We start from the raw sequence: 27,130 nt of genomic DNA on the forward strand, positions 1-27,130 counted from the left end.
GCCCTAGGAGGGCCAGGAAGAAAGGCGGATCCTTCCTGGGTTAAGGATGCAGGAATCTGAACCAATGTGGCCTGTTCATCTGTGACTTCAGTCTTGAAAGTTACACCCCCAAGTGTGGGACATCATACTAATGAGTGGCAGGCAAAGCACAGTCTCGTTTAAGCTGCGGGCTGTTCGAAAAAGTCCTCAGTCTATAGGATACTGACATGCTTCCTTGAAACGGGCTGAGAAGGGAAGGCAGGATTCTGTTATCCTAAAAAGTGACCTCAAAGACCTTGCTGCTGTAGACACTCCCTCTCCCTGTAGGAAAAAAGGTCTTGAAGAAATAAAACTGCCGTTGTGCTTAGCCCATCCTTGTTCCAGTCTTGTTGGGATATCTGTTTGTCAGGTGTCAGAAGTTCGGTAAGGGCAAGAGAGGAACAGGAGGAACCCGGTCTGGTTGGCGGATGTAGTGCCACAAACGGGGTGGCTTAAAGGGCAGAAATGTATTAGCGTCTCACAGCTCTAGAGGCTCGAAGTCCGAGATCAAGGTGTTGGGCAGGGTTCGCCCTTCTGAAGGCAATGTGGAAGACTCTCTTCCCTGCCGGCAGTCTCTGGCATTTGTTGGGGTGATGCTGCCTTCATGGTGACCGTGTGTCGTTCCTCCCCTCGCCCCCAGTGTTCATGCCCTCACATCATTTTCTTTATGCATGTCTCTGTGTCTCAGTTTCCCCCTCTTTTTTGTAAGGACACCAGCCATATGGGATTAGGGTTTTACCCTCATCTTAATTGATCATCTGCAAAGACCCCATTTCCAAATACAGTCACATACATGGGGTGGAGGGGTGGTGATGAAAATGAAAGTTACTCAGTTGTGTCTGACTCTTTGTGACCCCATGGACTATTCTCCAGGTCAGAATACTGAAGTGGGTAGCCTTTCTCTTCTCCAGGGGATCTTCCTAATCCAGGGATCGAACCCAGGTCTCCCACACTGCAGGCAGATTCTTTACCAGCTGAGCCACAAGGGAAGCCCAAGAGTATTGGAGTGGGTGAAAGTGAAAGTGAAGTCGCTCAGTGGTGTCCGACTCTGCGACCCCATGGACAGTAGCCAGGTTCCTCCATCCATGGGATTTTCTAGGCAAGAGTACTGGAGTGGGTTGCCATTAGCCTATCCCTTTTCCAGCAGATCTTCCTGACCCAGGAATTGAACCGGGGTCTCCTGCATTGCAGGCGGATTCTTTACCAACTGCGCTAAAATTGGAGGATGTTGTTCAATGCATAACAATCAGCCTTAATGTAACACAGAACAGGGGTGGTTTCCATTTTAGCAGTCTTTGTACCAAGAAGGGAAGTGGAAGGCTTTGGAGATTGTTGGCCCCATGCTGAACTTTCTGTGATTGGTTTTTGTCAGCTGAGAAGGGCTCAGTCCCTTTTTCATCCAGGCAGGCTTCACTGGTGTGACATCTGTGGGGCCCTAATCTTGGTTTAATGTCCTTCTGAAAATACTGAATAAATTTTGAACAAGGAGTCCTGCATTTTCATTTTTCACCTGGTCTCTCAAATTATGTAGCTGGCCCTGTTTTTCATATATCAGGATGGAAAAAAATGACTGATTATGATCTGGTAGTCTCGCAACTAGCGAGAAGCTGACCAGGGAGGCCAGGCCAGATAAGACAAGCAGAGGCCTTGGAGGAGCAGCCAGGCAGGAGATAACAGCTTCACTGGGTAATTAATGATGCCACGTAACATGGTTTCCTGTAGCCTACAGTGACAAGAAGCAGGTCCCCTTAAAACGGCACATCCATTTTCACTCAGTAGTAAGAAAGTAAAGGGGTGCGTTTTTCCCTAGGGAAAAGGCAAGCGGATTTCTTGATTCCCTGTTGAGTTTTCTCTCTGAGACAACAACTTGTAAAGGACTTCTGTGATTTTGCCTGTAGCACAGAATTGTTCCTCATGTGCATGGAGGGTTGGGTCTAGGACTTCCCCCACCCCATAGAAAAATCTTTCGCTGCTCAAGTCTCTTCTGTAAAATGGTATAGTATTTGCATATAACCAATGCAACATCCTCCCATATATATATTTTTAAAAACCTTTTGGCCACGAGGCACACAGTTCCTGACCAGGGATCAAGCCTGCAAAATTTGGAGTCTTAACCACTGGACCACCAGGGAAGTCTCATTCTCTCTATATACTTTGAATCATATCTAGATTACTTATGATACCAATACAAAGTAAATGCTATGTAAATAACTGTAAATACGGTTTAAATGCTATGTAAATAGTTGCCAGAGTAGTGGCAAATTAAGTTTTGCTTTTTGGAACTTTTTGGAACTTTTTTCTCCAGAATATTTTCCATCCGTGGTTGGTTGAATTGGTGAATGTGGAACCCGTGGATACAGAGGGGCAACCATATTTATAAAAACATGAAATTCAGGTCAACATGCTGGGAATAGAAAGATAAACATGAAGTGGCCCTAATCTCAGTGACCTTACAAATATAATGAGCATAAGACAGTGCAAAAACAGAATAAAAGTCAACCCAAAAGTCTCATACATTGCTGAAGGACTTATGTTACACTGAGGGATTACACAGAGGAAGAAGGAGAGGGGGAGACAGAAACCTGGATAGAAGAGGAGGAATTTGACCTGAATTTTGAAGGATGAGTGGGATTTGAGTAAAAATAATAATGACAGGGACTTCCCTCGTGGTCCAGTAGTTAAGAATCTGCCTTGCAATGTATGGGACGCGGGTTAGATCACAGGTAGGAGAACTAAGATCCCACATGCTGTGGAGCAACTAAGGCTTAGGAACCTGTTAGGTTCCTGTGCCACAACTATTGAGTCTGCATGACACAACTAGAGAATTCAGGCTCAAGGAAAGATTCTACATGATGCAATTAAGACCTGACACAGCGAAATAATAAATAAAGATTTTTAAAATATAATGTCAGCAATTACTGATTAAGCCCAATAGGGGATTTATACACAATTTGTATGGGCAAGTAAAAGTCAGTGGTTCAACTGATGGATGAAGAGCCAAAGTGCCTATTTCAAACCCAATTTAAGTCGCTTATGAGCTATGTGACCTTAGGCAAGTTATTCAACCTCCCTGTACCTAACTGTCCTCATCTGTAAAATAGAAAGAATAATAGTGTCTCTTTCCCAGAGTTGTTGTGATATTTAAATGATATAACATTGATAAAGATCTTGGGAAAGAGCCAGACACTTAGCAAGTGCTCAGTTAATATTAGCTAATAATATTCAGGAAACTGCAACAAGTCCAGTCTACAGGTTTCTAAGCCTGATTATGAAACTGAATCATCCGAAAAACTCTTTTTTTTTTTTTAAGTGAAGACCTTTACAACACCAAGTATTGAAAAAATACAGAGCAATCAGAACTCTCATATGTGGCTGGTAGGAGTATAAAATTATACAGTCCTTGTGAAAAATCAGTGGCAGCCACCAGGCAATTTCCCCAGAGTTTATTTTAAAATAATGATGATGATGATGATGTCAGCAAGAGGTAAGACTGGAAGGAATTCTTGGGACCAGCTCAGGGAAGACTGTATGCTCATCCTTGGGAGTTGGTTTTATTCTGTGGGCAGTAAGATTTTTGAGGAGCAGAAGGTACAGGACCAGAACCACGTATGGATCCGCATCACGAGGAAGGCTGGGTTGAGAAGAGACTTGGGGTCTGGAGGCCTGAGTGTTTCATTCAAGAGAAAACGTAGATCAATGCTAGGATAGAGTTAAACAGGAAATGTGAAAAAAGATGGGGGAAAAAAGGCATAGCAGAAATAAGGCAGGAGGGAAAGAGGCTTGGGAACAAAGATGGGTTCATGAATAGGGCTAACACAGGGGAGTGCTTACCAGGTGCCGGACACATGGCTTCCAGAACTTTGCATTTGATCCTCACAGCAACGTTATGAAGTAGAATGCTTTTGTTATTGCTATCTCACAGCTAGGGAAACTGAGGCACGGGGAGTTTAAATAACTTGGTTGCGTGTATGCCTGCTAAGTTGCTTCAGTTGTGTCTGTCTCTTTGTGACGCTATGGACTGACTCTAGCCTGCCAGGCTCCTCTGTCCATGAGATTCTCCAGACAAATACTGGAGTGACTTGCTATGCCCTCCTCCCAGGGCAATCTTCCCAACCTAGGGATGGAACCTGAGTCTCATCTCTCCTGCATTGGCAGGTGGGTTCTTTACCACTAGTGCCACCTGGCAAGCCTGGCTAACTGCATGAACGTGAAAGTTGCCCAGTCGAGTCCGACTCTTTGTGATCCCATGGACTCTACAGTCCATGGAATTCTCTAGACCAGAATAAAACCCAGGTCTCCCGCATGGCAGGCAGATTCTTTACCAGCTGAGCCACAAGGGAAGTCCAAGAATGCTGGAGTGGGTAGCCTATCCCTTCTCCAGTGGATCTTCCTGACCCAGGAATGAACCGGGGTCTCCTGCATTGCAGGTGGATTCTTTACCAACTGAGGTATCAGGGAAGCTAATCTGAGATTTCACAAGGTTTAAAAATGTACCTGGGGTTAATTTACTTGATAAGCTAAACAGAGAATTTTCATATGACCCAGCAATTCCATTCCTAGGGATATATCCAAAGTAGTTGAAATCAGGAATTTAAACAAAAACTTGTCCATGAATATTCACAGTAGCTCCAGGTTCATGACTCTCCAGGCTGCTTGGGTTTGGCTTCTGGGCAAACAGCACTCAGGTAGGCCCTGCCCTCCAGGCCTGCATCCCGGGCAGGATCATGGCTGAACTCTGGGGTCCAGGCAACGTCAGAAGCCCATGGTTCCTCATCACAGCCACCAGTCCAGCCCTCTTCTAAATATTCTGATTGTAGTTCAGCATTTTGCTTTAAAAAGAAAAGGAAAAAAACAGTGTTTAGCCATCTTAAGTTTTATAGTGCCTTTTCATAAATAAAAAAAATCTTTCCTATACTCCCAGTAGAACTTAACTGTGTGTTAGTTTCTTTCTTTTTTCTCTAGCAAAACCTCCAGCTTCCCCAAGCTGGTTTCAGACTAGATCTAGCACTTAAGCAAAGATGTGTAAGATTACAGAGATAGCAATGTTCTTGTTATAATGGTGGGACTTACTACTCTCCTCCATGAATTCTCTTGCTCGGGCCTCCCACTGAACTCTGGGCTTCTCCTTTCCCAGCCCATCACAAACATGTCTGTTCATTCCTCTAACTGCTTACCTCTCCCCTGGTCTGGTCAGCTTTTCCTGCCCCAGGCCTAAGTCAATCACTCAGATCAGCAAGATATTACCTGTGGGTCTGGTTATAAACAGGCTCTGGCTCTCTCCCCATGCACCTTGCCCCAATTCCCCTCACGTTAACCAACCCTACCTTTCTCTAAGACAAGACTTTTGAACATTTCCCATTGAAGGCAGCCCTTCTCCCGTCTCCCCCTCCCCAGTGCTTCTTCTAAGCTCATGTGCCTCTTAGCAGCTTTTCTCTTCTCATGAGAAGGCTTACCTGACTGCAATTACAGTCTTTTGACATCTAGAAGTCTCTTCCAAGATTACAAACTTCCTTTACGTCCTTTGCTCATCTCTCTCTCTCTCTCTTTTTTTTTTTTTTGGCTGCATGGCATGCGAGATCTTAGTTCCCTGACCAGGGATCGAACCCAGGTCTCCTGCATTGTGAGGGTGAAGTCGTAACCACTGGACCAACAGGGAAGTCCTGTCCTTTGCCCATCATGATGGTTCTAGCTTCCCGATCACACTCCCTTTCATTCATTTCCACTTACTTCTATCTCTTCTCTACTCTGTTCCCACTGCCCATTGGACATGATCCATCCATCCATTCATTCACTTGCCAAGCATTTATTGAGTGCCCTCTCTGTGCTAAGCTCTGTGTCGGGTGCTGGGAAGCAAAGATGAGTCAGATGTGGTCACCATCAGGGCTGAAGAGCCATCTCAGCGGTTAAGATATTCAAATACCCCCGTGCCAGCCGGTAAACATGCCATGAATACCCTCCAGCTGCTCTGGTCCTCAAGGTCTTCCTGCCACCCAGTGACTAAAAGGTTCATGTCAATTGCCACCTCACAGTCAAATGACAGACACCCTAGATTTTGCTCCAACACCTCCTGCAGAATGCACGTTGAAATGCACACATACCAACCACAAACTCCCCTGTTCTTCTCCATCTCTCTCTCCCACTCCCCCTGAGCCTCTTTTTTGTCCTCCTGCTACCAGCCCCTCAAGTGTTCTCAAATCTTGCGGCTCACTTCCAGTCTCTCCATCCACTTCAGAGCTCACGTACTTTGGTCATTTTCCTTGGATTTTTCGCACCTTGGCCTTCCATCCTTCTTGCTTGGCCCATCCCATCACTGGCGAACATGTCCCTGATTATTCATTCTGCACATTTGCTTTATGACCTGGTGCTTAAGAGCCTTGGCAGAGACTGGCACAAGGGCAGGTGTCCTGGGAATTTTGCACCCTTGAGATGGCAGACATTAGCTATGCCTTCCTTGTTGTTCAACTCTTTGCATGTCGTGTCCAACTCTTTGCGACCCACGGACTGCGGCACACCAGGCTTCTCTCCTTCATCATCGTCCAGAGTTTGCTCAAATGCCTTCTGTGCTGCTTGGCAAAATTCCCCCCACATTTTGTTGATTCTCCATTACTACCTCTTCATCAATTACTCTCTTCCTTGCATGTTAAATCTTTCCTCTCTGACCTATATTTCTCTTTCTCATTCCCAACCAGGACAGAGACATTTATTGCCCAATGAATACTTCTATGGTCTTCCCAGTTTTCCAGCACTCGTGCATCAAGGTGGTGCCATGTGAATTATTTGGCTCATGGACTTTGATTGGAAGCAACAGGTCACTTCTGAGCAGAAGCATTTGAAAGCCAGTGCACCACCCTCCTGCTCTCTTTTCCCCTTCCTCAGTGAGTTGGAAGCTACTGGCTGAAGTGGTTGCCTCCCAAGATGGGAATAATCACTGGGACTTGAGGTGGACAAGAGGGCATAGGAATATTTGCAAGAGAGAAATTGATCTTTATCATATAAGCTGCTAACATTTAGGGGGTAATTTATGACTGCAGCAAAATCTAGCATTATCCTGACTGACTCACCCCCTAAGACAACAACAATCTCTGCTTCTCCTCCAAGGTCCAGCTTGTTTTTCCTCACCATATTGTTGTTTTTCTCCCCATTGCTGGGTCACTCAAGCACAGGTCTATATGTATATCTGCTGCTTTCCTTCTCCCTCCACCAACTGTTCCTCAGTCTGGGGTCCCTGACCTACCACCTTACCGAATTATTCTCTCTAAGGCTCCCAGTGATGCCCAGAACCGCAATTCAGCAGTGACTTTACGTCTGCCAATTGGGTAACATGAGAGCCGACAATTCTGTGCTTCTTGGACCCTGGTGCCTTCTGAGGCCCTTGGTTGCCTGGGTTTTCCTCCTGCCCCACCAATGGTCTTTTCTGAAAAATTTTTATTGGCGTTTAGTTGATTTACAATGTTGTGTTGGCTTCAGGTGTGCAGCAAAGTGAATCAGTCATACTTGTATATGTATCTACGTATCTACTCTTTTTTTTTAAAGATATTTTTCCCCATATAGGCCATTACAGAGTATTCGGTAGAGTTCCCTGTGCTATACAGTAGGCTCTTATTTGTTATCTAATATATATGTATCTATTATATATATCTATATCTATTATATATATTATATTATATATGGGTGTGTATATGTTAATCCCATTCTCCCAATTTACCCTGCCCCTCTTTATCCTCCGGTAATGATCAGTTTGTTTTTTACGTTTGTGACTCTACTTCTGCTTTGGAAGTTCATTTGTACCTTTTTTAAAAAAAGATTCCATTTGTAAGTGATATCATATACATATAATATTTGTCTTTCTGTGTCTGACTTACTTCACTCAGTGTGACAATCGCTAGGTTGCTGCAAATGGCATTATTTTGTTCCTTTTTTATGACTAATATTCCCCCACTAATGATCTTTTCTAGGCTGCTTTGTTGGCTGCCTCTTCTTCCTGACCCTAAATGGAGCCCTTCCAAGGTCCAGCCTCTAGCCCTCTCCATTCCCTGCACTCTCTTTCTTGGTGATCTCACTCAAGCTATGACTTTGATTTCCTGTTCATGAGTGTGACTCCCAAATCTACTTATGATCTCTGCTTTCAGAGTGTCTGGCTGAAGCAGTGGATACCATGAGCTCTTCCTGAGCTCCAGGGCCACATTTCTGACCCTTGGGGTGTCTTCATACTTTAAGTATCCGAAACCAAACCCACCTACTTGCTCATTTCCTCCAGCAGGAAGCCTGATCCCTCATCCTCCATGTGACATAGTTTGTTCTTACAGCTGCCCAGGCTCAACTTCTGGGGCCCTGTTCCATCCACACATACATCCAGGCCATTCCCAGTTCGGGAAGATGCCATTTCTTCCTCCGCTTTCCCCTGCCCTTTGTCACTCTGAAGAGTGTTGAGGCTTGCTGGCTTGCCTTGGCAGTTCTGCGTACTCTCCTCTCTGGGCACCCTGCCTTCTCTCCTGCAGCCTCCTCCATCTCCTGTCTGGCCAAACTTCCTCAGGCTCAGGCTGCCCCTTCACCCTCAGTGGCTCCCTAGTGCCTTTGAATCAGTTCTGAGCTCCTCAGCTTCCCCTTGGGGGCCTTGCACTTGAAGACCTTTTCAATCTTATTTTCTCCCAGTTCACAGCTCTCTTAAACCAGGAAGAACGGTTTATTTCTTGTTCTCCAAACATACCTAGTTTGGAGAATTACAAAAGAGAGTTACATAGGAGAGTCACAAAAGAAAATGCTCTAAAGAGGGAAAAGAGGGAGCAAAGACTAAAGTAGAGGGTGGAGGGAATTATTATTTATTATTTATTTGGCTATACTGGGTCTTAGTTGCAGCACGCGGGACCATCGATCTTTGTTGTGGCATGTGGGATCTTTAGTTGCAGCGTGTGAGATCTTGCACGGGAGATCTAGTTGCCTGACCAGGTGTTGAACGGGGAGCCCGTGCCTTGGGAGCATGGAGTCTTAATAGTCTCTGGGAAGTTCCCTCCACTCTCCACCTTAGTCTTTACTCTCTGTTTTCCCTCTTTTGCATCCTTAGAGCATTTTCTTTTGTAACTGTCCTATAAGCTGGAGCAGAAAACATGTATTTTCTTGCTACTGTCTTTTAACCATATGACATTCTGCTGTTTTGCCTCCCAGCCAGGTGGTTTTTCTTAACACTAGACCACGTGGTATTTTTAGAAACTGTGTTATGGCTCCCTTTCAGGCAGGGGCACTCATGTCACGCTTGTGCTTTCGGTCATAAGTTTGACCCTCATTTCAAGTGGGCGATTACCAACAAAGCCGGTGGCCGGACTTTCCTGGGCCCCGTTTCTGTGACCACTTCTCAAGTGGGTGGTAATTTTTTTTTTTTTTTTCTGCTCTCCTTAGCTATACACGGCTACAAGCAAAACCTGGCTGCTTTGCATGTACTTGGGGACCTCTCAACCAGGTGGTGGTTCAGGAATATTCCAGCTAGTCTCATCTGTGTGAAACCCACCTCGCCCTCCAAGCCACACGAGAGGCCAGGCAGGTGTGTAAAAGGGAATTCAGTCCAGACGGGGCTTTCCATGTTCTCGTGAGACCCATAGCTCTCTGCCTGAGATGGGGCCACAGAGAGCCTATCTTACATCAGAGCCACAAGTCTGGGCAGGAACTGAAAGAGGACATGATCTGGAGGCTGAAATGCCAGGGGGGAAGTCAGGAGCTATCTGAGCGGTGGATCCTGGGGGAGATAAGTGAGGAGTGCCTTCTGCGGTGGCAGGGTGGCTGCTGGCAGCGTTGGGCTCCAGCTCTGAGGACCACCTCTCTGTGGTTTCCCGGGCACGGTGCCAGGCTGGACTCCTCACTGACGTGGAGCATCTTATCATCCAGACGCAGACACACACACAGCGGACCAAAGTCTCTTCATCTCTCAGTGCTTCACATGCCCAGCGATGACGAGGTGGGGTGGTTGGGGCAGGGGGGTGTCTTCACAGCCTCTGAACACATAGTAGGGCCGGAAGTGGTGGGCCACAGTGGGGGTGGGGTACTGAAGAATGTGTTCTCCACCCGACCTGGTCCCCTCACTTCCATAACACTAATCAACCACACGTGGGGACTTCCCTGATGATATGGTGGCTAAGAATCCGCCTGCCAGTGCAGGAGACACAGGTTCCATCCCTGATCCGGGAAGACTCCCCATGCCTTGGAGCAACTAAGCCCATGCGCCACAACCACGGAGCCCTCGCTCTAGAGCCCTGGAGCCACAGCAAGAGGAGCCTCCACGAAGAGAAGCCGAGCACTGCAGCGAAGAGTAGCCCCCGCTCACCACAAGCAGAGGAAGCCCGCGCAGCAGCGAAGGCCCCGCACAGCCAGAAGAAGCACACACATCATTAAAAAAACAACACATGGGCCAAGCCAGTCAGCCCAGGCCAGCTGGCTGGTGACACCTGCTTCAGTCCCAGTCTCTCATTTCAGACTGCGGCTCAGAGAGGGTAAGGGGCCATATCTGAGGTCACAGCCAGTTCTGGGGGGAGACAGAAACTCATATCCAGATTCCTTGGTGGCCATGCTCTGGCTCTTACCACTCAATCTCTCCACCCCTTGGTTTGAGGCCAGAGTGAAATTCCTGGGAGACTTTTTAAAAGATTAAAGAAGACAGGTTCTCTGTGCATCTTCAAGCACATGTAAGAGAAGCAAAGGGAAAAGTAAGTGACCCCTGTAAACGTCCATGTGGAAATCTGGCACTATGACCTATGGGACCAGTGGAAGCTCAGAAAAGTTTAATCCAGGGTCGAAAAAACAATACAGTTAGCTTTTCCAAAACACTCAGCAGAGTTGAGAAACAGCCTGTTCCAAAACAAATACATTCTGTTGACCGGGTAAATGTATTTTTTATTCATTTCATTGTTTTTGACCTCACTGTTAACTCAAGATTTTTTTTTAAACAAAGCTATTATCATTGTTCAAAATTTAGATTCCAACATGGTGAAGTGTTTTATTTAAATTCCCAAAGTCAAAGCATTCTCTGTTCTTGGATCAGAGTTTCCTTGAGGTCAGAAGAGGGAGCAACCATTTGCCAGGAAGTGGTTTTCCATGTGGCTCTAGAAAGGCTTTGCCTAATCTGGAGTGGGAGTTGGTCCCGGTCCACTGAATGGCTCAAAGGCAGCCCCATCTCCCTCCTTCAAGTGCTCGGCCAGGAGCTCTGTCTTTCTCAGCAAAGGATAAGGATTGTTTTGTGACACTTTCGTTTCACTGTATTTGTTCCAAGTTTTAATGTCAAATAGATTTCTTACTGTGGGTTGCCATCTAGAAAAGTTTGAAAGTCTCAGTTTACCAAAGAACCAACCAAAACAGTTTAGACACATTATTGAAAGTGAAGGAAGTGAGAGGCAGTTAAATAAATTTGCATTATTAGGGAGGCTCAAGGGGCCCTGTATTCCTCCTGTAAGGGATGCAGGTGCATGTGGGGTGCCCACTTGCCTGACATTGGAAGGGGGAGGCGTGTTTAGGGGGTGCCAAGATACACATCCAGAAGTCTGACTCAAATTTGTACACAAATCAAAGACTGAAATCTTAATTTGTTGTAATCAAGAGTAAAAGAAAACTTGAAAGGGATATGGACCCGCCAGATAGAGCGGACAACTCTATCTGCTACTTCTTTAGCCCATAAAAACAAAACCCAGAGCACACGTCCAGTGCGAGTGGGGTCCAGCTGATGTTTGAAAATCTACCAACTTCTTCCATCAGATCATCAGATACTACACGTGACGGGGTATGCTTTCTGTGTCCGTGGACAGGTGGGCATCCCCTGCGCTCAGGCTTTGGGCAGGTGCAGCCAAGGCCGAAGTTACTGGCAGTAAAAGGTGAGCACATTCTCCTGGTTTCCTCGGATCAGGATGACTGGAGGTCTGAGGTCCTGGGACAGCGTCTCCAGCCAGGCCATGTAGAGCGAGCTCGGGCACTTCCCCTTCCTCCCTATGGGCAGGGTGCTGTGGGGCAGGAAGAAGCAGCAGATGGGAAATTAAGCAAGGGCCTTCCCCATGTGGCCCAGCTCTTGGTCTGCTTCCTGAACAGCATCTCTGTTTGTTGGCCCCTTTGGCGCTCCTTCTTCCCAGCCACCCTAAGAATGACCTGTGGCTCTTCTTGAAAGCGTGACTTGAAATGTAAGTTCATCCACAAACATTTCTAAACAAAGCCATGGCTTGTGAGCGCCACCAACACCTCCCCCCCCCCCGCCGTGATCCTGGCCCCACCAGCCTCCACAACCTCCCCTCCCACCGCCCTCAGGCTCCTCACACCCCTACAATCACAGAGGCTTCCTTTCCACTCCTGAAATAAACGGCCAGCTTGTTCCTGCCCCGGGGCCTTGGCCCATGACATTCTTTCCACCCAGATGGCAGAGCCAGCCCCTAGCTCTTCACCTTGCCTCCCTCGGGTCTTGGCCCAAGTGCACCTCCTTCTCGGATCACCTTTTTTAATCCCATCTCCTCCTCTTTATCATGTCACCCTGTTTCATTATCTTTGTAACACTTCACACTCTCAAATCCTCTTTTCATTTATTTGTTTGTCGTCTGTCTCCCCCCACTAGAATGTTTGTTCACGCATGGGCAGGTGGGGTCTGTCTGATTCGCCTGTATGGAGAACACAGTCAGACTCACGGCGAGGCTCACGGATCCCACTCCTGTAGCCACTTGGATCACGCCAGCCTCGCCTCTCCAGCCACACCCCTGCCTGCAGCCAGAGCAAAGTGATATGTTCATGCGTTTCAGCTGAGTGGCCTAGTCCTGGCTCCTGCCACATATGTAAGGCCTTGGGAGCAGGACTCTGCCGTCTCCCTGAACTGTCTTGTCCAAACTGCGATGCTGAGCAAATAACCACATACCCTGGGAAGGCTCTTCAGCCACATTTTCATGGCTATTTCAGGAAGCGACATTTCTACCATCTTGAGATTCCAAAGATGCCTGGAGATGACTGCCACCATCCTGCTTGCGGCTCTTGCGGGAAGGCGGCATCACACCGACCCCGCTGGTGTTGCACAAAGCTGGGGCACCAGCATGTTACGTGGGCCTGGTCCTTGTTTGTTTTCCCAAAGTACACCCACAGGTACTGTTTCATCTGAACCTCAAAACTACCCCGGGGGAAAAGCTGAGGGAACCGGCCAGACAGGAGGATGCTGTGCAATGCTGGGCTTCAGAGGCTGGCTCTGGGTCAGAGAAGCTGCTAGAGTCGCGGCTTGCCGCTTCCTCAGCCATGTGGCTGTGACAAAAGGCTCATTGACTCTAAGCCTCAGTTTTTGTTTTCCCAAAGTGAACACACATGATTCTGTCACAGGCTTGTGAGTTCCAAAGAAGCCCCAGCTCATGAAGGGTACTGCACAAAAACACTGGCATGGGGTGAGCCCTTCATAACATCAGCAGTATTGTCACCACTTATAACTATTTACTAGCTTGAGGTGACCCAGCTGGTGAGTGGCAGAGCTGGGACTTGACCCTGGGTCTTGGGATCTTTCCATCCCCATGATCCCAGCTCACTGCAACCCCTCCTCTGCTGAGGATTGATGTCCCCAAACAGCTGTCCCTTTTTAAAAAATTCCCTTCTCAAAGCTTCATGTGGGACAAACGGGATCCTCCCTTATAAAGCAAGGTCCCCAGGATTGCAGAACCCCATGGGAACAAGGACATTCCATTAAGCCAGTGTCACCTTGGTTAATAGACTGAGTGTGTGTTTTTCTGGTGCCTTTCCCAGGAAAAGGGAAGTGGGAATATTGAAACCAAACTTTCCTGATTTGACAGTTACACTAAAGGCTGGAAATGCCCATTGGTAACTACTCATTGGAAAAGACCCTGATGCTGGGAAAGATTGAAGGTGGGAGGAGAAGGGGACGACAGAGAATGAGATAGCTGAATGGCATTACCGACTCGACGGACATGAGTTTGAGTAGACTCCAGGAGTTGGTGATGGACAGGGAGGCCTGGCGTGCTGCAGTCCATGGGGTCACAAAGAGTCGGACACGACTGAGCAACTGAACTGAATTACTGGTATTATACATCCTTTTCAGGGACTGCAATTAGAAATATCAAAGGCTTGGGGGCTTAGTAACTGCACTATCCAGGGCAGGGGAACTCCATCATTCCTGCTGGGGCTTTTCAAGCCCCAACAAGAAGTTCCCTCTCAGAGCAGAGCCTGTCCATCTGTCTGCCTGTCCAAAGGACAGACTCCCTTGGCACTCTCCCCCAGTGCCAGCAAACGACACGCTCTGTTTCTGCCCACAGGATGTGTGTGGTGTACGCTACTAATCTTTTGAAATCAAGCTGCTCTAGAACAAAGGAGCTTTTTGCTCAGAACTGCATCGCTTAGCCACAAGGAAAGGCAGCCTTGGATCTAACCTAGATGCGGAAAGATAACCGAGCTTCAGAACCAGCGTCTCGGGCTTCAAACCCCAGTCACCACCTGGCACATTCTGAATTTCTCTGAGACTCAGCTTCCTCGTCTCCTAAGGGTGTGTGCTGCGGTGGGGATGGGGGTAAAACAGAGTCACTTCACAGAATTCTGAAAATTAATAAGGCCCAGTGGATTTAGGAGTTTGGGATTAGCAGATGCAGACCATTATGTATAAGGTGGATAAACAACAAGGCCTTACTGTGTAGCACAGGGAACTATACGTAATATCCTCAAATAAACCACAATGGAAAAGAATATGAAAAAGAATGTATATATATGCATAACTGAATCACTTTGCTATACAGCAGAAATTAACATAGCATTATAAATCAACTATACTTTAATAAAATAAATTAAAAAAAAATAGGACTTCCCTTGTGGTCCAGTGGTTAAGACCCCATGCTCCCAATGCAAGGGGCACAGATTGAATCCCTGGTGGTAAACTAAGATTTCACATGCTACTCGGTATAGCCAAAAAAAAAAATGAAAAAAAGTTTTTTTTCATTAATCAAGCCCAATGCCTTGAGTGTCACAGAGGCTCAATCAATAAACTGCAATTTGATTACTATTATTCTGACTATTACTATTTGTCTTTGGTGACTTCCAGGTGCCACTAGTGGGAAAGAACTTGCCTCCCAAAACAGGAGGCACAGGAAACATGGGTTTGATGCCTGGGTCGGGAAGATCCCTTGGAGGAGGAAATGGCAACCCACTCCAGTATTCTTGCTTGGAAAATTCCATGGACAGAGGAGCCAGTGGGCTACAGTTCGTAGGGTTGCAAAGGGTCGGACACAACTGAAGCAACATGCATTTAGCACACATGCATTTAGCTTTGAGGAAGGAGTCTTTACAAGAAAGAAGAGGGACCTAGACCCAAAAGTTATGCCAGAAATATGTGCTTAGTGTGGTAAAGGTTGTTGGGCTAGTTACAAGGCTGGTTTACTAGTGTGAAGTTTAAGCTGAGCTCAAAGAAAGACTGTAAATCAAATAAACCATTGATTAGTAGCAGCAAACAAGCCAGTTCTGCCTCAAAGCTGCTCTAGAAAACAGTCCATGTGTGCTCTCTGATGTGCTAGAAAATGTGATTTTTGTCATTTCCTGGAGGCTTGGGAGGATTTTCTCATTCTTGGGATTTCTGGGAAATGTGGGCTCCTGGGCTCAACCCCAGACCCTGATCTAGAAGGAATTGAGGAATTTGCTGTTTTCCACACCTCCCTGCGCCCTCAATGGTTCTGAGGCAGGGGACCCTCAGGGTGAACTTTTAAAGGCATGTCTCCGGGTTGGAGACAGCAGAGCAGCTGCTCCCTGTGGTGCTGGCTTGACAGCCAGGGCCCTTTCAGGCAACAACTGTGGCAGACGCCATGGGGTGGACCCTGTGCGCAGGTTTCTCCTCTAAGGTGACTGACTCCTGTTTATTTGTATCAGCTAATCCCAGAAAGGCTGGTGGGTGGGGACGGGTTTCCCCTGTGAGATCCAGAAGGTGGGCGAGTGGGAGGGGAGAGGTGATAGCAGGTGGTCCCTCCCCAGATGAAATTCCTCTTCTTCCAGCTTGAGAGACTGACCCATTTTAGTGGCAAACTTAGGGTCATAGCATGTTAGAATGAAAGAGAATCTTGGAAATAATTTAACTCTTCTCTATAATCAGGGAGGGACTTCCTTGATGGTCCAGGGGTTAAGAATCCACCCTGCAGTGCAGAGGACATGGGTTCTACCCCTGGTCAGGGAACTGAGAGCCCACATGTCTTTGGGCAACTAAGCCCAAGAGCCACAACTACAAGTCTGGGGGTCTTAACTAGAAGAGAAACTACAGAGCCCACGCGCTATAGAGCCCACGCACCACAACCAGAGAGAAGCCCGCACGCCACGATGAAGAACCTGGGTGCTGCAAGTGAGACCCGATGCAGCCCCAAAAAATAAACATTCAAAAAAATGTATAACAGGGAAGCTGAGGCTCAGAGAAGGAGAGTTACTTGCCCAAGGCCACACAGTGGGCTAATAGCAGAGACAAAATGCAAATCTGCTTCTCTGAACAGAGGTGGCACTCAGGAAGAGGTGTACACCCACGCCCCAGATGGCACATCCCAAGTACCACATCCAGGGAAAGTCGGGGAGCCATCCCAGCATGAAGCCACTGTCACCATCTTACCCGCTGACCCAGCCCACAACCAGGCTAACCTGGCCCTAGAAACATTTTCTGCAAGATGTTGGCCAGCAGCTCAGAGATCAACCTGCTTCCCTTACACCACAGTCCCCACACCAAAGGAAACATGGAGCACTTTCTTTGTAGAAAAGATTATTTCCCCATGAGCCCCAGAAAGACTGGCGTCAGGCAGAGCCAGCTTCGTGGGCAGCCACCTGTGCGGCCACGAAGCCCCCACTGAGACGGGTCCCAGGCTGGGCTTCATGCTCTGCTGTCAGCGTCCTGACATTCTTAATTGCCTGTGAACAAAGGGCCCCACATTCTCACTGCGCACAGCCCCACAAATTGTGTGCTCCATCCTGGTCTCAGGGTGTGAACAAACAGGTTTGGCCGGCTTTCCCGCTGTCCTGTGGAGTCTGCGGGTGGCTCGCCCCAGGAAATGTCAGGGGCTCCTCTGATGGCCGCATTCCCTCTGAGCCGGCCTGTCCCTGGGAGGGGGGCTGGGGGGCCTGGCTGACCGTGTTCTGCCTCTTGGCCTCCATGAGACTCTCCGCGCCACTGTCACCTTCCCCTCTTCTTCCACTTACTCAGCCTGGCTCAACAGCCAGCAGAGGTGGCTCCTAACCAGACAGGGCCAGCAGCAAGAGAAGCTTGAGTGTCTGATGGGCCCAGAGGCTGAACAGCCCCGGCCAGGGCAGGGTTCTGATTCCACTGCCCAGACCTGGCACCAACATCAGCTGGGGGTGGCTGGTGACCAAAGAGGGCTGGCCAAACAACTAGGAATCAATTTTCTTCCAGAACAAACTGGGTCCCCTTTGCCAAGCTGAGTTTGGCAAGAAAAAGCAATGGACAGGGGAAAGCAGGGGTGGGGGGAGTCGGCGAGGCCTGGGACACAGGGACCCAAGACCTCGGCCAGCTGGTGCACAGGCGTGGGGCGTGGGGCATGGGGTGGATGCAGGCCCGGTCACGGAGTAAGAAGCCACCCAGATTGTGTGTCTATGGGCCTGGGGCCCTTCATCCTCACAGAGGAAGGCTTGGGTCCTCAGCCAGTGACCACCCTCCTAAAGCTGACACTCTGGCTTGGGCATCAGGCTTCTCCAGCACACAGGTCACTACTTACATGACAACCAGAGCAGCATCTCGGGAATAATCCAGCAGAATCTCGTTCAGCCTCACCTGCCGCAGGGACTGGGCAAGGAAAAGCCATGTGGTCATTTCCCATGTCCTCTGAGCGATCCCCGCCAAGCCCAAGTCCACATCCTTGAATATCTCAAACTGGGTGTGTGAATTGTCCCCCCTAAATTATGATAGATTCTCCCACCTCCGAGAAGGTGACTGAGGGCCAAGCTTTCTTCCTGGCCTTATTATTGTGGGATTGCGGTGGGAAAGAGCACCTCCCGTGGGGTGGGGAGGGCTGAGTTCACATCTCAGCTCTAAGAGTTTCTGACATTGAGCAGGCACTTTGCCTCCCTGAGCTTCACTGTCCTCAGCTGTGAAATGGGTGCAACAGCGCCCTCCTCGGGGAGTCTGGGAAGCCTGAGTGAGATGATATATGCAAAATCTCCAGGGGAAGCACTTGCTAAGGTGCACTCAGCAATGGCGATGGCTAGATCTCCTCTGTGACAGAGTAGGCAGGAGCCTTCTGTGGACATGATACTTTAGTCAGCCTTTTCTCAGGACAGGGTGACTCTGGAAGGCTCAAGGGCCAGGTCAGGGAACTCCCCAAAGCTCAGATGCGGCTGAGCTGTGGGGCGGACTCCCTCCCCCTCTCCGAGGCTTGTCTCTGAATTGTTCGGAAGTAGTGGACACTCAGGGTCTGATTGTGGACGGATACCCCATTGGAGAGAAAGAAAAACTGAGGGCAAGTGAGTTCACCCAGATCTCACATGGGCAGCATTTGGGTGGAATCACTGTGTTGTGGAAGCTGTCCATTGTGGGTTGCAGGATGTTTAGCAGCATCCCGGGCTGCTACTTGCTAAGTGACAGCGGCCGTTCCTGCTGGCAGGTGACAGCCAAAACTGTCCCCAGAAATCACCAAATGTCCCCTGAGTCCTCAGAACTACCACCATGGAACTCACAGGGAGCAGAACTGCTCTCCCCACCTTAAAATGGGCATGGCAGCCCCCACTCTCCTTTAGTCCTGAGCAGAGTCCTGAAGATGCTGCCTGGGAAGGGCGTGGGGTCCATAGTGAAGGGGAGAAGCTCAGGCAGCTTTGTAGGCCCACAAAGGACAAACTCTACCTTGACTTTCACCACCTGCCTTATGAATTCCTTCCTGCAGGCATGGAGGAACAGGGGAGGAGAGGGAGAAGGACCCCAGGCAGTCCATTTCCATGGCCAGGGAGACTCAAAATGGACCGAGGGACCAGGCTCCCACACCAAGGATGGCTCTGAGATCAACCCCTGGGTCACTCGTCAGCCTGAGGTGTGTGGCTTGAGGACACCTCAGAGGCTTGGTGTGGGGAGACTAGAGTTGAGGGTCAGGGAAAGGGGTTCAGGAAGCCCAGGACAGATGGGGGCACAGGCCCTGACCCAGGGGAGCACCCAGACCCCCACCCCCACCCCAGCAAGGCCCTTCTTTCTCCTGCACCTTGATTCTATTCTTGTTAATTTCCTCATCCGAGATCTTCCAGGGGCAGTCCCGCCTCATCTCAGTGACCGTGGCCTCGTCCTTGAAGCCATCATTCAGGCGGAAGGGTGCAATCATGTCCTCAAAGCGCTTGATGCTGGGGGCAGGGAGAGCCAGTGAGACCGGGCGAGGTGCCCATGTCCAGGGGAACGGGGTCCTCAGAGGGAGATGGAGGTGGGGGCTGTGAGGACACACATTTCAGGCTGAAACCCTTTCTGATGCTGCTGTTTACATCAAAGCAGCCTCTGTGTTGAATTCAGCCCTGACAACTGCGTCTGACTTTGAACAGGACTTCCACAAGTGGTCCATGAAGCCTGACTGGGGTCCACCTCCACCCCGACCACTCTCGCCCCAGGGTGTTTACTGAGCACTGCTCTGTGCTACACAACAGTGAACAAACCAGACAACAACCCCAGTCTGCACAGAGCTCGTGGTCTGCTGGGAGACAAATAAGCAGGTCAATATAGATCAGAAGACTTATGAAAGCATACACTGAGTCCTGGGATGGGAAATAATTGGGCAGAAAGTCCTCTCTGGACGCAAGGATGCCTGTTCTTCCGAAGCTAGCTATGCACAAGGCAGGGGGTGTTGGAGCAAACAGAATGGAAGGTGCAAAGGTCCCGAGGCAGAAGTGTACTCGGGCTGCTTGAGGAGCAACAGAGAAGCCTGTGTGGATGGAGCAAGGTGAGTGCAGGGGTGATGGGATGCCATCAGGTAAGTCAGGGAAAGGAGGCAGCACCAGCAAAGGAAACGGAAAGAAGGATCCCTGAAGTGGGAGGGATCCAGCAGAGGGCAGCATCTTGGATCCAAAGGGGCTGTGTCAAGAAGGACCGCTGTGTCAAATGCAGCTGCGAGGCAGAGAACGAGGAGGACAGCAGCGGGCTCTGAAGATCTGGTGGTGCAGAGGTCACGGCCCAGGCTGGCGAGAGGGATTTCAGCAGAGCTGCAGGAGGGCTGCCAGACTGGAGTGAGCTGGAGAATGAGGGAGGGGTGGGAGGAAGCAGCCACAAAGAGGGTAGCATCACTTTGGAGAAGGTTGGCTGTGCAAGGGAGGAGAGAAATGATCCAGGAGGTGGAGGAAGATGCAAGAGCAAAGATGGGGTTTAAAGACAAGATGGGCTGGGGGTTTCTGCATGTGGCTCCCACTGTCTTCTCCACGGGGGAAGGTCTCCCCTCCCATCTCTGTTCGCGGCCTTTCTCAAGGCTCTGCTCCTCCACTAGCAGAGATGGCCCTGTTCTCCTTTGCATTCGCGTCCATCTCTGCACCATTCTTATGCCTCTTGACATCCTCCCTGTACCTCAGCCAAGGTAAACCACACAGGGCAGGGCTGCAATTTACTCATCTCTGTCCCTGCAGCTCAAGCACAGCCCTGAGAGAATGGGAGAGTCAGTATATCCATCACTATTAACTAGTTCCTTCCTTCAAAAAAATATTTATTTACTTATTTATTTGGCGACACGGGGTCTTAGTGGCAGTATGAGGGATTTTTAGTTATGGCCTGGGGGCTCTTATTTGCAGCATGTGGGATCTAGTGCCCTGACCAGGGATTGATCCCAGACCCCCTGCACTGAGAGCTCGGAGTCTTAGCCACGGGCCAACTAGGGAAGTCCCTTTTCTTTTCTTCTTGATGTCCTTCCTTCTCCAGGTAAACAAGGGCTAAAGAGGTCAGGATGGACCTTACTTTACTGAGAAGACAGAGTCCTGGAAAACCTCACTTGGACAGATTTACGTAAGGCAATCCTACTGTAAATGTCTTCTTTTAAGAATATGCAACTGAATCTAGGAAAGTAACTTATTCCTTCTGGCCCCACAATTGAGCCCTGCTACAGATTCACACAGGTGTTTGCTTCAAGTCTGCCCACTTGCCATTGCATGGGTGAGCAGGGGAGGGGGTAATATCCGCCACTCTCCAAGTGCCAGTGAGTTAATATAACATCAGGGGCTGTAGCTGCCATGCTTCTGCCTCAGGGCCTGGGGAACTTCCGTTCTGTTTGCTCCAGTGCCCCTCAGCTCCATGGAGGGGGCGTGCCTCTGCCGTGGCCTCTGCAGAAGGAGCATCCTTCCAGTGGTGTATTTCGGGGCATATGATCGTGCCTCTCCTGGCCATGGCCAACTGGACTAAAGGTGGCCAAGAAATAGACCTTCTGGTGACGTATACCTTAGCTTGGCAGGAAGCAATGAGCTGGGCTGGTCACAGTCCCTTTTTTAGACACTTAATTTAAGCAACGTCCGGAGAAGGAAGGAAGCAGTCTGTAGCAGAGTTAGGACTATAGCGAAAGGTGGAGATACAGAAAGACCTCAGAGGCTACAAGCGGGCAGAAGCCACAAATCCAGCCTTGACTGATCATTGACTCTGGGCAGGGCGCCCTGTTAAGCATGTTACATGGATCGTCCGAGACTGTGGTTCTCAAAGTGAGGTGCCTGCATCAGCACAGGAGAGCGTGTTAGAAGTGCACATTTTCAGACCTCACCCCAGACCTAGTGACTCAGAATCTTGGGGCTGGGCCCCACAAGTTGTGTGTTCACAAACCCTCCAGGTGATGCTGTTGTTTGAGAACCAGTCTTTTATGAAAACGATACAGGAGTTGGAGAAAATTTAGAAAACCAGAGTAGATAAATCAGCCTTTCATGAGTAGCCAGCAGCCTGAGCTCGAGAGGTGTGAAGCTGGAGACTTTCTCAGCGCTAGGGTGTGCGGGGTGGGTGGGAGGTCCCTGGCAGATGAAACAGCAGCTCTGCTCTAGGGGCAGAATGGCCATGAAGAGCTCCAAAATCACTGGGTCTGTGAAAAGCATGAATGGGAATTTTCACTGACCTTCAGCCCAGATGTGTTTTTGGCAAAGACCACAGCCCTGATATGCAAAGGATCACGGGGCAAGGGGAAAACACTCAAACAAAAATTAACAGCTGCAAATTCTTTCCATGAGCCCAGTGTAGGCGGGGACAGGAGAACCAGGTTGCCCTTGGTTCACCAAAGATAAAGAGCCAACCCTTCTCCCTGGAACCCCCAACACAGAAAACTCACTGCTCGGCCCGTGGCTTCTGGTTGATGTCGGGAAGGACGTGAACTTCGTGGAATCCCAATCGGAACTTGCTCAGCAGAGAAATGATCCTGGAAGACAGAGATTTTTTTTTTTTAACGCATTCATTCCTTCAGTGAGTTTTCACTGAGCACCTGTGGGGGATATGTATGTTAGTTGCTCAGTCGTGTTTGACTCTGTGACTCCATGGATTGTAGCCCACCAGGCTCCATGGGATTCCCCCAGCAAGCATACTGGAGTGGGTAGCCATTCCCGTCTCTAGGGCGTCTTCCCAACCCCAGGATCGAACCTGGGTCTCCTGCATTGCAGGTGGGTGCCTTACCATGTGAGCCACTAGGGAAGATATAGCAGAGAACAAAACAAACTCTGCCCTCGGGGACTTCACATTCTAACCGGCGAGGGAGGCAGACAATAAGCGAATATTGATAAAGCAGGTCAGATGACGACGAGTGACAGGAGAAAGGAATTGTCCTAAGTCTCCAGTGGCCATCTCTGGGCTAGAGCGCTTCACATTCTAACGTCTGCACACCTGCTGGGGAGCTTGTTACGATGCAGGTTCTGATCCAGCTGGCCTGGGTTGGGACCTGGGATTCTGCATTTCCTTTTTAAAAATCTTTAAGATTTATTTATTTACTTTTGGCTGAGCTGGGTCTTTGTTGCTGCATGTGGGATCTTTCCAGACCAGGGATCAAACCCATGGCCCCTGCATTGGCAAGTGGATTCCTAACCACTGAACCACCAGGGAAGCCTGGGATTCTGCATTTCCAAGAAGCTCCCAGGTGATGTGAGACTGCTGGTTCACTGGCCACACTTTGAGAAACGAGGGTGTAAGGAATGGAAGGTGAACGGCAGGAAATACCTCAGGGTGGCTGAGGGAGCAGGTAACACACATGAGCTGAGTATAGAACCAGGAGTGGCAAGCCAGGTAGCCCTGACTTTGCATCCACAAGGAGGAAGCAGCAACTGTGGTTTGAAGCAGTCAGGGAAGGCTTCACAGAGGAGGTGGCGATCTGGCTGGATGGTGAACGGTGGGTAAGACTGTTATAGACTGAAGAGGGTAGATAAGGGTGTTCACACCAGAACCACACAAGGAGGCTTCTAAACAGTACTTGTGCCTCGGCCCTAGCCTGCCCATTGCATCAGAATCCCTGCATAGGACATGGCGTTGGTGATGCCCCAGGACTAGCCGGTGGGGAGCAAGCACCTCAGGAGGACAGTCTAATAAGCAAAGACATGGGGGTGCACGGGATGGGGTGGGAGCAGCAAGGGGCTGCTTGGGCCGGTATGGAGCATGCCAGGGGACAAAAAGGAGACAAACTGCCATTGGTGGTCCCGGAACTTGAGAGTGAACTTAGGGAAGCAGAGCCGGGGGCAGCACAGGGGTTCTCTGGGGTCACAAGGAAGGCAGAGGACTTGGGCTGGTCCAGAGGCAGCCGGGAGGAGAGGAGATTTCACAATCTTTGCTTGCAAGACATCCTGTGACCCCACAGTGCTGCGGCCTCAACCTGAACCAACACCCCCTGAACCCAGCTTTGAGTGGGAGATGGAACAGGAAGCCAAGAGGGCAAAGCAGCCTTTGTGGTTGTTTATCTTCTGGAAAGGAGCACAGAGAAGCAGATGCTGCGTTTCCCGGGCAACGTTCTCCGCATTGAGGAGAAGGGTCCTCCAGTGGAGAAGCACTCAACAGGGGTGAGGGCAATGAGATGGGGTTGCTGGTCACCCTTAACTCATGCAGCAGGGGTTATGGGGATGTATGAGGTCCTGGCATAGGACTAGGGTGGCACAGGCCACGGAGTCCTGCCCCTGGGGTGTCACAGCAGGCACTCAAGGCTGTGCAGGGTTTTCTCTCTGGCTAATTAACTGCACAATTTGGGGCAAGCCACCCACTCCATCCTCCCCAGCCTGCCCACACTCTCCAGCAGTCCTCGGTCCTATGGCCTTCTACCTCACTTGACCTTGCTCTAAAGCCACAGGGGCCTGAATCTAGCCCACGTGTGCCACCTGCCTGACTCCTGCCACCTCTACACCCGTGTACGTGCCTGACTGTTTACTTTCGTCTCAGCTTAAGTCAACTCACATTCTCACTTAGATACGTCTTGAAAGGAAATGGCTTCACAATTTAATCAGCAAATCAGCAACTCTTGCCAGAAAGATGCAGCCAATAAAACCGGTAAACCAACATCACTCAGTTCTGGCGGATGCCACCACCTGCCAAGCACTTGAACCAGGCTGCTTTCCTCTTGGTTAGACAGAGAATCAGCCATGGAGTTGAAGAATGGAGTCCCTTCTCACCAAGAGATTCCGGGGGATTTGCTGCCCTTCATCCTGGCCACTGAAGTCACCTCTGGCCTCACCAGGGGCGGCACCTGAAGCTTGGGAGTCGGGGGGTGCAGGGGTTGGGGTGGGGAGTCGGGGACGTTGCCCTGAAGGATTCTAAGCTCTGCCCTCATTTCTGAGGGTCAGGCCTTCTCCATCCTTCATTTCACTGCAAATCTCCTGGAGATTTGTGGATTTAAAATTTACCAGCCCTCCCTGCCATGGCCAGGACTAGGACATGCGTATCTTATTAAAGGGGACAGGACACTAAAACCACTTCTGAAATGGAGAGAAACCTGCTCCTGTCCTGAACTCTCTCACCACTGCTGTGACCGAGACCCCCGAGAGGTGAAATGGGGAGTAGGGGCAGGTCGGGGCAGGCAGGTCGGGGCAGGCAGGTTGGTGCTCCCCACTTACGCCTTTCTCTCCTGGTCCATCCTGTTGATCTGGCCCCCCACGAACACGCGGATCCTGCATTTGCTCCATCTCTTCTTGCGGCCGAGGAGATATGGGATGAGGAGGGTGAGGCCTGGCAAGGAGGGTGCAGTGAGTTAAGAGAAAGATGTTCTCAGGATACAGCCTTCTCTGGGTCCCACTCCACTCTGCCTCTAGCAAACCCCATCCCTTCTCTTGACCTCAGTGTACTCATCTCTATAATGAGTTTGCCAGGTGAAACCAGGGTGAGACATGGGCTCTGTGGGCTGGGGTTTATTTGAACGGCATGATGCTTTTATTTATTTTTTAAAAACCTGAGGGGCTTCCCTGGTGGCTCAGTGGTAAAGGATCTGCCTGCCAATGCAGGAAAGACATGGGTTTGATCCCTGATCCAGGAAGATCCCACAGGCCTTGGAGCAACAAAGCCCGTGTGCCACAACTATCAAGACTGTGCTCTAGAGCCCGGGAGCTTCACTACTGAGCCTGTACACCCTAGAGCCGGTGCTCCGCAACAAGAGAAGCCTCTACCATGAGAAGCCCGCACACCACGACTAGAGAGTAGCCCCTGCTCAGCACAACTAGAGAAAAACCCACGTAGCAACAAAGACCCAGCAGAGCCAAAAATAAAAATAAATTTTAAAAAATCTATTTTGGCCTTTCAGAATCTTATTTCCCAGAATCAGGGATCCAACCTGCGCCCCCTGAAGTGGAAGTGCCCACCAGGGAATTCCTGTGCACAAGGCTTTTAAACACATGAGCTGGCATTTAGGGGGGGATTTCACATGCAAATCTAGATCGCTGTCATTTATCACTGTGTGATCCACACACGACTTCCCCACTCTGTGCCTCAGTTTCCTTATTTGTAAATGGAGTTAATAATCATTTTCACCTAGGGACTGTATCAGCTTAACCTATGCAAATCCTTGGCGTCAAGCATATAGTAAATGCTCAGGGTATCTTCTCTGTATCTAGGACTCTATCAAGGTTGGGAACAATAAAGCTGAGAGTCACAAGAAAAACGCGAGAGCTTGTTTTTCTTTGGTAAGTGGTGAATATGCCTACAGCTTTGCTGCGCTATGGCTCATCTCTCCCACTTATGGCATGTGCCCATGACCCGACGGCCTGTCCAGTCTGAAGGTCCCTCCTCACGCTGACCTCACCTGCTCCTTTAAGTCCCTCATTTTACAGCTGAAAACAGAGGGCCACGAGAGGGACCCGGCCAGGCTCCCATGAGCCCAGTGGCGGGCCCAGGGGCCCCATTCCTTTCAGCTGGGCCCCGAGGTTCCACCAGTGGCCTTGTCATCAGCGGCCAGTGAGGGAGGCCGAGAGAGGAGGTCATGGAAGGGAGACAGACAGGGGAGAGCCGGCATCCTGGGGTGCTGACCTCCATCGTCGAACAGCCAGTAGATGTCGATGGTCTTCTTGCCCTGCTCCGACTGGAAGACTGTGCTAGCCTGCTCCTCCTGCACCAAGGCCTCGGGGTCCACTGAAGGAGCAGAGGGGCAGGTCAGGTGGGTGCGGAGCACAGGGAAAGGCCTAAGGCTGTCTGGGAACACAGCATGGGCTTGCGCACACGGTGGCTGGAAGCCCTTGCTGTACGTGTGCGCAGAGGACACCCTCCTATGGGAGACACCCTCCTGTGGGGGACGCCCTCCTATGGAGGATGCCCTCCTGTGGGAGGCTCCCGGGGCAGGGACCCTGGACGAGCAGTGCTGGGATGTACCCCTCCTCTGCTCCCAGCTTCTTTCTCCCTGGATTCTGGTTGGCTCCAGGGGGTGAGACCATTCTCTTAAAAACTCCTCACAAATGCCCACAGGACGCTCCCAGCCCCTGCACTGTTTCCCTGCTTCCCAGAGTGTTGTTGACCCTCTCTATTGGAGCATGGCCGGGGGGCCCTTGGAGGGGCAGGACTTGGGCCCCAGAGCCTACTAGATGGGGTCCCATGATCCCTGGACCCTGAATTCTCCAGCAGGGCTGGCAATCTTTATCTTGCCCCCAGCCCCACTGCCCTGCCAACTCCCTGTGACCCAATCCTAGGGGTCTCAAGTCACTGCCACAAACAAAAACCTCCTGCCCTTGGCTGAGTTCCCCCGTGGCCCATCACTCAGTGTCCCCCAGGGCGAGA

The 27,130-nt window shown here is 49.9% G+C and overlaps 1 protein-coding gene across 1 annotated transcript in view; it reads right to left on the reverse strand.

The window, feature by feature from the left end:
* Window positions 1-10,767: 10,767 nt before the first annotated feature.
* Window positions 10,768-27,130, reverse strand: part of SLC12A3 (solute carrier family 12 member 3) — a 39,577-nt gene continuing 23,214 nt past the window's right edge. The window contains exons 21-26 of the mRNA XM_040253941.1: window positions 26,390-26,491; window positions 24,988-25,099; window positions 22,239-22,325; window positions 19,176-19,311; window positions 17,706-17,773; window positions 10,768-11,993 (exon numbers count right to left, since the gene is read on the reverse strand). Of these exons, the coding sequence (XP_040109875.1) occupies window positions 11,852-11,993; window positions 17,706-17,773; window positions 19,176-19,311; window positions 22,239-22,325; window positions 24,988-25,099; window positions 26,390-26,491 (647 nt within the window). The 3' untranslated portion in view covers window positions 10,768-11,851. The remainder of the gene's footprint in view (window positions 11,994-17,705; window positions 17,774-19,175; window positions 19,312-22,238; window positions 22,326-24,987; window positions 25,100-26,389; window positions 26,492-27,130) is intronic.

Source organism: Oryx dammah, unplaced genomic scaffold (assembly GCF_014754425.2).
Source record: "Oryx dammah isolate SB20612 unplaced genomic scaffold, SCBI_Odam_1.1 HiC_scaffold_13, whole genome shotgun sequence".
In the NCBI taxonomy this organism is placed as follows: Eukaryota; Metazoa; Chordata; class Mammalia; order Artiodactyla; family Bovidae; genus Oryx; species Oryx dammah.